Source organism: Wolffia australiana, chromosome 9, assembly GCF_029677425.1.
Source record: "Wolffia australiana isolate 7733 chromosome 9, ASM2967742v1".
In the NCBI taxonomy this organism is placed as follows: Eukaryota; Viridiplantae; Streptophyta; class Magnoliopsida; order Alismatales; family Araceae; genus Wolffia; species Wolffia australiana.
This window is the reverse complement of record NC_135843.1, coordinates 10,007,660-10,020,572: the sequence shown is the minus strand read 5'-3', so window position 1 is coordinate 10,020,572 and position 12,913 is coordinate 10,007,660. Positions and strand designations below refer to the sequence as shown.

The 12,913-nt window shown below is 42.8% G+C and overlaps 2 protein-coding genes across 2 annotated transcripts; one reads left to right on the top strand and one right to left on the bottom strand.

Annotated features, from left to right (window-relative positions):
* Positions 1-606: 606 nt before the first annotated feature.
* Positions 607-3,701, top strand: LOC144707392 (uncharacterized). The gene is made up of 4 exons (XM_078580494.1): positions 607-765; positions 1,016-1,202; positions 1,872-2,018; positions 2,186-3,701. Exons 2-4 carry the CDS (start codon positions 1,111-1,113, stop codon positions 3,699-3,701), a joined length of 1,755 nt encoding a protein of 584 aa, XP_078436620.1. The 5' UTR covers positions 607-765; positions 1,016-1,110.
* Positions 3,702-4,044: 343 nt separating this feature from the next.
* LOC144707391 (GDSL esterase/lipase At5g03980-like) lies at positions 4,045-12,082 on the bottom strand. Its single transcript, XM_078580493.1, has 6 exons — positions 11,942-12,082; positions 11,740-11,833; positions 5,189-5,404; positions 4,930-5,078; positions 4,479-4,746; positions 4,045-4,389 (listed from the first exon to the last, which is right to left on the bottom strand). The coding sequence occupies exons 1-6, from the start codon at positions 12,080-12,082 to the stop codon at positions 4,163-4,165; spliced, it is 1,095 nt and encodes a 364-aa protein (XP_078436619.1). The 3' UTR covers positions 4,045-4,162.
* Between the last annotated feature and the right edge of the window lie 831 nt (positions 12,083-12,913).

Here is a 12,913-nt window from a genome sequence, read left to right as displayed (position 1 = left end):
TGACTGTGGGGTTGACCCTAATATCTTCACATACAATGCCCTCATACATTTTGGAATGAAGAAACGGGTATGTTTATAAGTGTATATAGTAAGACCGTTCCACATCTTATGGAGACTATCAGTGAGAGATGGGAAAGAGAGATACATATTTATAGAGATATAGAGAGAGGAACGGGTAAGAATAGAGTGTTATAGAGCGGAGAGAGACACGAACGTGGGAAAACACACTGATGCTAACAGAGAGAGCGATATATATATCTAAAGAGAGAGAGGCAGAAGATACACACGTGGAGAAAGATAGGGGAGAAAGAAGGATAGAGAAAGAGAGGGAAAACGATAACGTTAGGAATTATATATATATATATATATATAGAGTGAGACAGAGATATATTTATAGATAGATAGAGAGATAAATAGAGATAGATAGATAGATAGATAGAGAGATAAATAGAGATAGATAGATAGATAGATAGATAGATAGAGAGATAAATAGAGATAGATAGATAGATAGATAGATAGATAGATAGATAGATAGATAGATAGATAGATAGAGAGATAAATAGAGATAGATAGATAGATAGATAGATAGATAGAGAGAGAGAGAGAGAGAGAGAGAGAGAGAGAGAGAGAGAGAGAGAGAGAGAGAGAGAGAGAGAGAGAGAGAGAGAGAGAGAGAGAGAGAGAGAGAGAGAGAGAGAGAGAGAGAGAGAGAAAAAAAGGCAAGGATTCGTTGCCCAATTGAATTTGTGATGACGCAACTCAAAGGTGATTTCTTAGCTCGGCAAAAGTTCTGGTTTTCAGCCTCTGCCTCATGAGAAACAAAATTTCAGCCGACGGATTACTGAAAACGTGAAATTCTATAATCGATGTTGATTGCGTGATTGAAATTTCCACTTTCATCCATCTTATCCAACATTTAATCCGAGAAGTTTTTCGTTTTAACCTCGGCGCAGAGCTAATCCCCATAGATTATCCTTATTATACTCGGGTTTTGAAATTACTTTACTCTCTACAGTGCTGTTGATTGCGTGAAGTTCAAGCTGCGTTAGTCTTCAAGTAATGCCGATTGGTTCAATCTCAGATTTTTAATGTTGAGGGAAGCTACTGGTTATGAGAAAAAAGTCAGGACTTCTTCTTAGGCCGACAAATTCTCAACACAGGAAGACAGAAGATGCGACAGTGTCCAGCAAACGCTTACTATTGTAAGAAAGCGTCGAAATTTGCTGACCCCGTTATTTTATCTTTTATGAAAGTTCTCTGCGGATAGAAGTATGCTTTGAAATCGTTATAAGCTATTTTATCTGTGAAATGCAAGGATTGCAAATATATTTACGAAATCTCTTCATCTGATAGTCTTGGCACTTTAGCCTATTTCGGTTGTTGATTGGAATTTTTTATTCCTATAGCTAATAATCCAGTGGTGCTTTGAGTCCGCACAGTCCAGGAAGTCAAAAGCTTTTTGCTCAAAAAATTTCATCTGGTTTAACTCCATGTGAATATCATCCATTTCATTATCATCGTCCCGTATCAATATCATCGTCGTCAGCCTCCAAAAAAAAATTTAAAAATTGTGAACCCAACAGGTCTTGGATAGTATTCTTTGACCTTTTGAAGATAACCCAAAACTCTTGACCTGAATCTTCACAATCCTATGCCCTGAACCCTTGATCATCCTAAACTATTGTCTCACTGTCCGGATCTTCAATAGAAAGTAAAGGGCACGGCTATCCATTTGTTCCTTTTTTTCTGAGGAAAAGAGATTTGATCTTCACTCAATAGATAGTCCACGTCTTCGATATCAAGAATTATTAGTTATTTTATTGTACTTGTTCTCGGCTCTTCAGTTTCCTAACAGCTTTCAAACTCCGCAGTCCAACGCTAGAAGCTGAAGACTGCTTTAAACTCAACACTCAAGACTGGTTTCTGAAGCAAGAGAGCGACTCGGCTGAACCCCTCTCCATCTTCTGCGAAGTGGATTCAATTCAACAGGGAATACTAAAACACATAAGAAGAATCAGGTTAGCCTCAATCTTTTTATTGTTGGATTAAACTGCTTACCAACTGTGCTAAAAGCTATAGCTTATAGGAAGGTCCTACTTCTTCATTTCTAATTATGATGCTGTTCTTCAACACTTAAAGCCACTGATTGCAATCTTTAAAGAAATTATTTGTCTCTTTTCTTTAGGAGAGGCTTTCGGAGGGTGACACGTGGCAGTTCCTTCTCTCTAACCAGCTTTACCAGCAGCTCTGCGACGTCTCTAAAGAGTAATGTTTCTAAACCTGCTCGGCTTATCAGATTACTATGCGCAGACGGCAAGGTGGGAGCAGCCATACAAGTTAAGTACCACATGCTACGAAATCTCCATATTCCAGATCTGTCGACTTATAATAGTCTGATAAGTGCACTTTGTGGATTAAAAGACATCAACACTGCAAATATGATATTAATAGAGATGTCTGAACTGGGTGTTCTCCCCAATTCTGCAACATTTGAATCCATCGTCGACGTTCACTGTTGCTTTAATGAGGTCGAGAAAGCACTTGATCTTCTATCTTTGATGTGTAAAAGTGGAATCAAGCCCAGCAGAAGAACACTAAACAGGCTGGTACATGCGCTCTGCGAGAGAGGCTTTGTCGAAGCTGCCAAGATTTTGGTTGAAATACTGAACGAGCACGCCGCTTCTGATTTGGTCACATCCACAATAATTCTTGATGGCTGGTGCAAGAAAGGTGACATGGTTCAGGCTATTGACCTGTGGCACTCTTTGACAAGAAAATATAACACCAGAGTAGATCGTGTCGCCTACAATGTCTTGATTAATGGTTTCCGATTGTCAGGGGACATGAGACTTGCTTTCAAATACTTTATAGAAATGTTCAAGAAGGGTTTTCTCCCGGACCTCGTAACTTTCAATATTGTTCTCAGGGGCCTCTGCAGAGAAGGAAACATGACCGAAGCATGCTCTATTTTCGACGTTATGCCTCGTTTGGGTATTCATCCTGATCATCTATCCTATCAGATCTTGATTCAGGGGTTTTGTCAGCAGGGTGATATCTCAGAGGCAGAAGGGCTTCTGAACAAAATGCTGGATTTATCGATGATTCCCCGAGCAGTAATATGGAATCTTATAATCAATGGGTATGGGCGACATGGGTATCTCTCCAAAGCCTGGGAAATGAAAGAGAAGATGGTTGACTGTGGGGTTGACCCGAATATCTTCACATACAATGCCCTCATACATTGTTATTTGATTAATGGGAAGGTGAAGGATGCGTTGGGGCTGAAGGAAGTGATGGAGGCTCTTGGGAGTGAGTTCTTTCCTGATGTGGTTACCTACAACTTATTCATAAATGGGACCTGCCATGTCGGGGAAATTTCCTTTGCGCTGAGGTTTTTCAATGAGATGAGAGTGAGGGGGGTTCATCCAGACGTGATCACCTACACTATCTTGATCAGGTATTTTTGCAGCAGAGGATCGTTGAAGAAGGCCGAGGAGATCTTTCTGAGAATGCAGACTAGTGTTCTTCGAATAGATCACGTTCCGTTTCAGACACTCATCAAGTTGTACTGCAATAAGGGGAATATCAGCAAAGCGTTGGATCTTCACGAGGTTATGGTCAAGAAAGAGCTCGTTGGACGCCCTACCTTGTACTTTACGCTCATTTCTGTACTGAAAAGGGGCAAATTTTTGCAAATTTAAAATCTTAAAAGGGTGTGGGTTTTGAGGATGATCAATTCTGGAGAAACTGCTACTTGCCACTCCCGGTGTCAAATCAAGGTGCACGTTTAGAGAAGATTCCCATCTTTTTAACTATGGAATTTTGATAATTATGTTCGGTTATAGCTATTATAATTTGTAGGAAGTTACATCTTTTTTTTTTTTTAACTAAAATAAAAATTTATTATTCTTCAGGAGGAAGGACCATGATTTTGCACTATTCTGGCTTTCGTGTAGGGCGTGGGGACCCTTTCTCAGGTAAAAAGAAAAATACTTGCTTAAAAATGATAAGTCTTAGCACCAATTATCTTATACAGTTTGAATAAACAAAAAAAAAGCCATGGGTTCTTTTATTGTTATAAAAGAAGAGGAAAAAATCATTTAGTCGAAAAGCAAAACAATTCTTTTTCAAATAATAAAATATAGACGCTAGGCTACCCAATTTAAGAATCGTTGCGCTTGCACCGATTCAAGAACTCGATATGGCGGAAGAGGTGATCCGCCATGGCATGGTAGGCGGCCTGAGTGAGATGGACGCCGTCCCAGCTGATGAACTTGGCCGGTTCGGCGCAAACCGGGACGCCCTCTCCCCCGCACATCCTGTTCATGTCAAAGTTGTAGGCCCCTCCTGCTCCACAGCACGCCTGGAGCAGCGATCCCTTCTCAAACCCTACAAAATTATTATTATTTTTTGATAATAAATTCAGTAATTAAGTCGGTTTTATTAATCATTTTGCTAGGAAGAGAGGCATGGCATACCGTAGACGGACGGGTTATGGATCATCTCCATGAAGGCGGCGTAGTAATCGGCGTAGGCGATGGTGAGATTAGGGTTTTGCCGGCCGATCAACTGCAGAGATTGTCGCAGGCGATCGTTGTGGAGTCTGGCGAAGTCGTTCAACGATCCGACGCAGCCGTCTCGGTCGATCCCGTTCGAACGCCCGAACACGCTCAGATACGACGGCAAACATCCGATCGGCAGGTTCCCCGGCACCACTATTTTCCTCGCCCCCTCGCCGATCAATATCTGTTTTTTTTTGTCATTTCATTTTAGTTTTTTCAAAAAATAAAACGAAAAAATATATTCTTCTTTACGGTCAATTTAATAATTCTCGGATCAAGTAAGCTCTTGTTGACCTTTCGATCGAAAATAATCACGTTATATAAATATAATCCGGGTTATGATATGAGGAGGAGTCGGGGGGCGTACCTTGATGGCGTCAACGATCTCGTTGACCACCATGGGCACAAGGGCTTTGACCAAGTCAACGGGCTTGTTTTGGAGGAGCGCGAAGTTGTAGTCGTTTCCGCCAATCTCCCCCACGAAGAACGCCGTCCTCTCCAGCTTCTTCCTGCACTCTGTTTTGTTTTCTTTTTTTAGGATCCTTTTTTTTCCCGATTTTTTCTCCGAGTCGTGTGAAAGAAAGAAGGAAAAAAAAGGGGATAAATAAATAACGACGTGGCACGACCTTGGGGGACGGAGGGACACGTGGCGGCGAGGTGGTCCTTGAACCAGGCCAGCTGGACTTGGAGGGAGCTGACAGTGTAGGGTAGGGTGACGTCCACGTCGGCGAGGGAGGTTTGACCGAGGGCGGTGGCCCCCGCCACGGCGAAGTTGACTCCGCGGGAAAAGTCCGCCGACTTTTCGAGGTAGGGCGGCGGGCTGGGCAGGCCGAGCCCCGCGGCTGCGCGGCACCCCACCAGGGTCAGTCAACTTTGAGAGATATAAAGCGCTACAGATATATATATATATATATATATATATATGTATGTATATAGATATATATATATATATATAATGGAAGAGGTGCAGAGATTATGTAGGGTTGATGGTTCGGGGGAGAACAGGAGAAGGTAGAGAGAGAGAGAGACATAGAGATCAAGAACAGGGTTCGTGGATGTAGAGATATATATAGAGTTAGAGACCCGTCATTTTGGAATGAAGAAACGGGTATGTTTATAAGTGTATATAGTAAGACCGTTCCACATCTTATGGAGACTATCAGTGAGAGATGGGAAAGAGAGATACATATTTATAGAGATATAGAGAGAGGAACGGGTAAGAATAGAGTGTTATAGAGCGGAGAGAGACACGAACGTGGGAAAACACACTGATGCTAACAGAGAGAGCGATATATATATCTAAAGAGAGAGAGGCAGAAGATACACACGTGGAGAAAGATAGGGGAGAAAGAAGGATAGAGAAAGAGAGGGAAAACGATAACGTTAGGAATTATATATATATATATATATAGAGTGAGACAGAGATATATTTATAGATAGATAGAGATAGATAGAGAGATAAATAGAGATAGATAGATAGATAGATAGATAGAGAGATAAATAGAGAGAGAGAGAGAGAGAGAGAGAGAGAGAGAGAGAGAGAGAGAGAGAGAGAGAGAGAGAGAGAGAGAGAGAGAGAGAGAGAGAGAGAGAGAGAGAGAGAGAGAGAGAGAGAGAGAGAGAGAGAGAGAGAGAGAGAGAGAGAGAGAGAGAGAGAGAGAGAGAGAGAGAGAGAGGGAGAGGGAGAGAGAGAGAGAGAGAGAGAGAGAGAGAGAGAGAGAGAGAGGGAGAGAGAGAGAGAGAGAGAGAGAGAGAGAGAGAGAAAGAAAGAAAGAGGGAGAGGGAGAGTAGGAGAGAAAGAGAGAGAGAGAGAGAGAGAGAGAGAGAGAGAGAGAGAGAGAGAGAGAGAGAAGTGTAAGGCCATTCCTGAAGGGGTTGGGTGGGGGGTATAAATAGGCGCGCGCAGAAGGAGAAGGAGAAGGAGAAGGAGAAGGAGAGAGGAGAAGAAAGAAGGAGAGAAAAGCGGCCGCCCGCGAGAAGGCCGCTCGGGGGATTTCCGATAATCTCTCGTCCGGTCCGGGGGCAAATAATAGCGGAGTTTCCGGGTTTGACGGTTGGTTTGCGCAGGGGGAGGGGGGAGAGATCCCACCAACTGAATTCCGAAGACGGGGGAGAATGAAGGGTTGGGCCGGTGGGCTTAGTTGGAAGTGTTGACCAGAGTGAGAGAGAGAAAAAGGCAAGGAGGGCAGAGAGCGAGAGAGAGAGAGAGAGAGAGAGAGAGAGAGAGAGAGAGAGAGAGAGAGAGAGAGAGAGAGAGAGAGAGAGAGAGAGAGAGAGAGAGAGAGAGAGAGAGAGAGAGAGAGAGAGAGAGAGAGAGAGAGAGAGAGAGAGAGAGAGAGAGAGAGAGAGAGAGAGAGAGAGAGAGAGAGGAGAGATTGATAGATAGGCAGACAAATAGATGAACAGATAGATAGATAAACAAACAGACAGATAGATTGATAGATAGGCAGATAGATAAATAGGCTGATAGATAGTTTGATAGATAGATAAATAGATCTATAGTAGATATATAGATAGATAGAGAGATATATATACAAATAGATAGATAGACAGACATACAGATAGATAGATCTACTTTGTAATTTGTACATTTACACCACTCAAACAATTTGTTGGATATCACATCCTCCTTCAAATTACAAATTGAATATAGATCGAACTTCCAAAGGCAATCCAGGATTATCATTAGGAGGGGGCATTCTCAAAGATCTAAGTGACTTTAATATTTGCTTTTTTCAAAATTATATGACCCAGGAACAAACATGGTAGCTGAATGTAAGGCTCTATGGGATAGTCTTGAATTTTGTGTACAATTTGGGTTTCAGGACATTTGGGTGGAATCATATTCAGAAGTACTGTGTGAGATGATGAGTTCCCACAAATGCAATATATGGAAATTAAAAGAATGGTGGGATAAAATCCTATCACACATGCATAGAATAACATAGGTTTCACATATATTTTGTGAGGGTAATTTATTGTTGATGCTCTTTCTAACCATGCTTTAGCTCAGCAACAACGACATTTTTTTTCCGGAAGTGGATCTGCCCACAATGGTTTGAAGGAGATGCAGAACAGATTGCCTATGGATGCCCTATCTTAAAATTAGGAACCACATGCTGATGGCGAGGACGCCAATGCATCAGCCTGGGACACGTCACCGCAGGCAGTCGGGGTCAACACAGACGTTACGGATCCAAAGATGAAGTCAACAGAAGTCAACCCACCTCGGTCAACAGGAGTCAACGAAGAAGTCAACACGCCACAACCGTCGTCCGCCACGTCACCACCCGCGCACGTCTCCACGCGCGTCATGACACGACGCCAAAGGCAGATCCACAACTGCCCTTTGGCGTGACGTGATGCACGTTTTCCCTTGCGTCTTATTTTCTAGTTATTTTCTCTTTCCTCCAAGGCCTATATAAGGTCATTTGTTTCAAGAACTCATTAGGCAATCATAATTCAAGAATTGAGTTTTCTTTCTAACTCTTCTTGGAGGATTGCCCTACCCCTCATCTTGCCCTAACCTTCCCGCCGCCGCTGCTGCCGTCGCTATCACCGCTGCGCCGGGCCGTTACGCCGCCATACCGCCGCCGCTGCCGCGTCGTCATCACCGCCACCGCGCGGCGCCGCGCCACGCGACGCCGCACGCCACCGCGCCATCCTCGCGCCGCCGCGCCTCAGACGTGCGCGCGTCGCGCGGCGCTGGCGCGCCGCGCGCGCCAGCACGCGCGGCGCCTCCAGGTGCGCTCGCGCCGCGCACGCGCCAGCGCGCGCTGGCGCGCAGCGCAGCGCGCGGCGCGAGCGCCGCGCGAGCGCCCCGGCGTCCCCGCCATAACGCCAACCAGGGCGGACAACGCCCAGAGCGCGCCCAGTATCACGCCTTCGCCGCCACGAGCAGAATTACCTGCAGCCTCTACACGCACTACGGTGCTGAGGTATACCTGAACCCTGTGGTGTCGGCGTGTTCTCCGCTCAGTATTTTCTCGGGAAGTTTCCACGCCAGAATTAGACTTGGATTTCCTCTTCTTCTCTCCTTTCTCGAGTGTTTCTTCGGCGTGAATTCGAGGTATTGATTTGGTGCTTAGGCATCGTCAGCGTGGGGGAAGACAGTACTCCCGCCCTCGATAAGGGTCGGAGCTGCACCACCAGATTTCATCGGTTTTAAGTCCGAGAATCGACCGTGATTTCTGTGGATTGTTTTATCCCTTACCCATTCCTACCCATAGCCTCGTCATCCGCCCTAAATCGTCCATCCCATAGTCGTCCTACGTCACATGCACTGGGCATAAGGAAAGGTGAGAAGATGAAAAGCGCAATTACTGAACACTACAACTTTCAAGGACAGCCTATCAAGATCACTCCTAAGCTCTATGCTGATACAATATGATTAAGAGTTCCAGCGAATCAGGTGCAACCTTTTCTTAATCAAATTATGTTACATACATCATCTGATTGATGCTAATTTCTGATGACTGCTAATGTTTCATCATAGAAAAATACACACCATCCTGCTATAATACATATGCATCATGACATACTATTGTATCCATGATCGTGATTCTAAATTTGAACTATACATGGGTATATATGTATAGTTCAAATTTAAACGAGAAGACTGTTGATCTACCCTGTTGATCTAATATTCCAAAGAATATAAACGAGAACACTGGAGTCTCTAATGAACATTATGTAAGTAACTGCCCTATTTTTCAGCTTGATACACCACCTACTGTATAGTTAGCTTCACATAGTGTAAGCTTGTACCTGTAGAGTCTTTGGTCAGTGTAGTTGAAGGTGGCCGTGGAAACTAATATATCAACATGGGGGGAAAGGAAGAGCCTTTCCATGTGATAGAGCATAGCTCAGTAATCCAAAGCAATGTCAACAAAAGAAACAAGTGGAAAGCTCAAAACATTAAGAAGGCATCAAAACAAAACAATTTCAACAGCCAAACAAGAACCTGGTGCACAAACTACATTACTGATCATGCCTCTAGAAAAAAAGGTAACATATCAAAGCTGCACAAGTATGAAGCAAAAAAGATCCGCTATCACCATAATATTCCATTTCGTCCCAAGGAGGATTGATGCTAACTCTCATCTAATTCAGCTGTGTTTTGAACTGACTTTGGGGAAACAGGAGTATACCATGAGCAGCTAATTGGTACGATATCTGTTGCATCATATGAAACACAGGTCACAGGTCATGACCACTATGATTATGATTGAGTCCAGTCATCTATTTAAAATAACATGGAATATGAAAACCACAAGGATAGCAGATTATTTTCATCATTATAACCAAATAAAAAGGTTTCCATGCAGAAATATTCTTTTCATACATATTACCTCAAAAAGTTATGTTACATAACCAAGATTTACATCTTTGCAATTACATAATTACTCTTTTGTTAATGACTTATCTAAAGAAGTAAGATACAGCTGGAATGAGGACTACAGCATGTCTTCAACAACTACTGAAACAAATACCATAAATTCTCAAATAGCTGGAGTGGAATCAGCTGACTTTGCAACAAGACGAACAGTTTAATCATCTCATCTTCAGCTGCTTTGGGGGAACAAGAAGAAGATATCACACAAAATGGCATCAAAGGAATGATCAATAATACCACCATCTACAGCATGATTGCAAAAGGAAAGAAAAAATAAAACAAATGCCAACAAGATCAGCAGGAAAAAGAGAATGGGGAAATCACAAAGATGACCTGATCCAAATACAAAAGGAGAACATCATATGCTTATCATATCAAAGTGTTTTGATTGAAAAGGATTCTTCACTACACTTTTGGCAACAACCAAAACCAAGGAGGAGAAAATAGGAATGTCAATGGTCTAAAACCAAGTATGGCATGCTGATCGTAAAAGAAACAGAAGAAGAAAAAATAAGACAGGAAGCAAGATTCAATGATCACAAGCTTCTTGTTATATCCAAATGGTCAACAAACATGTAATGATGATCTAAATGGTGGCAAACCATAGGGCATCTTAAACAGTGTATTGTAATCTTATTTATCAATAGAAATGTCAGTCAAAAAAGATAGATAGCTAGACAGATAGAGAGATAAATAGATCTATAGATAGATATACATATGGATATACAGATAGATAGATCTATAAATCGATGGATCTTTAGATACATATATAGATAGCTCTATATATGTATAGATAGATAGATCTGATTCTATAGATTGATAGATCTTCCAAGTTCACTTCACGAGAATAACGAATATCATCCTTGTTTATCGAGAAGATAATATGGTTGCTGATTCTTTATCTAATCATGCTATTTTGTAGGAAAGCAATTCCATATTATGCAGGAGTGAGGAGTTTACCCCAACCCCTAAAGGCTCATACTTTACAGAGAAGCTCGGGCTCCCAAAACTCAAACACTTTAAAAAACTAGCTACATGATTCAAAAGAACATGATGGAAAAAGTAGCTTATTATTGCCAAGGAGAGCAGGATAGAAGAGCTACGACCCGGTACAGGAGAACAACTTAGAACAGGCTGGATAGGACTGCCTCACATTGATATGATAAGGAGAATGAAGCCAAATTTAAGCTAATCATTGGCAAATCCAACTCCAAGGCAATCAAAGATCAGAAACAGTGCATATAAGAAGGAAACATCAACAGTATAAGTCATGCCAAGTGGAATCTATCCTTTTACCTAACATTGTAAGGGCCTTTTTATCCTATCTATCTATGTATGTATCTCATTTTTAATCCATTTTCATGTTCCTAGCATGATTAGCAATTTATAAATTAACATAAAGACATAAAACATAGCATTATTTCACTCTACATCATAGTTTTCAAAACTTATAATATACCGTCATTTATTCTACATTATCATTTTAGTCAGTCTGAAGTAAATTTCAGAGGATGGAGTAGAGAGAGAGCCTAGGGTCTCCTATGTTCACTTTGGATTTGGTAGGTACTCATCACTCAAGGAAATAAAACATGTTTTGCACCAAAATTTACTCATGGTATAAGGTTATGCCATGCCGCTGTGATCAGAACAATGGTCAATGACCGAGGGAACCAAAATCAGGAATGGAAACTAGGAGGTGCCCCACTGATTTAAATGGGGGTAACATAAAAAGGTATGGCACACACATGAAGCAAGCATCTACCAAAAATGATGTAGTGCCACAGCCAGAGTCCCTAGAGACATCTTCGGGGATGCCATCATGGCACACAACTGCCTCGCCGGCTAATTCCCCCGCTACCGCCTCCGCTGCCAGCATCTACTTGCACCATTTCTCCCATAAGAGACGTGCTTGCTGGGCCCCAGCTATTCAGTAGAGCTGCTCCACTACATCTCTCGTCTCTCCCACGAATCTTCATTCCCGAACTCTGCCTATTCGCTCTGGCACCTGCCACTCGTCGAGCCACACCGGGTTCCTACCCGGCTTGTCTCTGCCCATCGACCCACACTGGCTGCTGCATCCACGAAAATCTAGACGCAGCAGCAGCTCACCAATGAGGTATGTCATCCTCTCGCTCGCTTATTACATTATCTTCTTCAGTATACTTTCAATTTCACTCCACTGCGCTCGGGCTAGAGATAGGTGAGAGGTTCTAGAGAAAACTACAAAACCGAGTGTCTTCTCCGGTATGGTTCGAGCCCGTCCATTACGTGCCCCAACATAGTTATTCCGTTCGGTGCCATAGCCGCTGTCGTCCCTCAAACAAGGGTCAGGAAGGTCACCATCACTGCCACCCGTCACCCAATTCGGAGCCCAGAGTCTGGCAAACCTCCTCGAGTTGAGGCGTGCACGTACTTCCACATAGGACATATCATTTCGTAGTTACATTCCCTAGGGAGTTTATCCCTTAGACGACGTCACTAATGACGTTCGATAACACTACTTAGGTATCCGAGTACCGTCTCGGTGCTGCCTGATGTAACACGACGGTCAGAATTGACTCGCCGTGTTATGTCCGACGAATGGACTCTAAAAAAAAAATGATGAACTGACGTGAAATATGTATTGATGATTCGAGAAAATAATAACGAGAAAGTATATTGATTGTCAAATGATCCGAGACGTAGATAAGCAAACGGCACAAGACAGGTCAAGTCACAATCAAGCTCCCAATGACCTGTGTAAACAGTTTGAAAGACGACGAGTAGGGGACATTCTGTCCAAGAGCGTCCACACCGTCAAGTAGTTGAATGGTCCAATACCAGCAAAGAAACTTAACTCACAGAAGTTGGTGGCTATCCTAATGTTCACACTCAATTGACTCGCCGTGCAGAGGAGCAATCGAGACTCGGCACTGGAAGACGTAATTAAGATGCAATGTAATGGGAGAGGAATGGA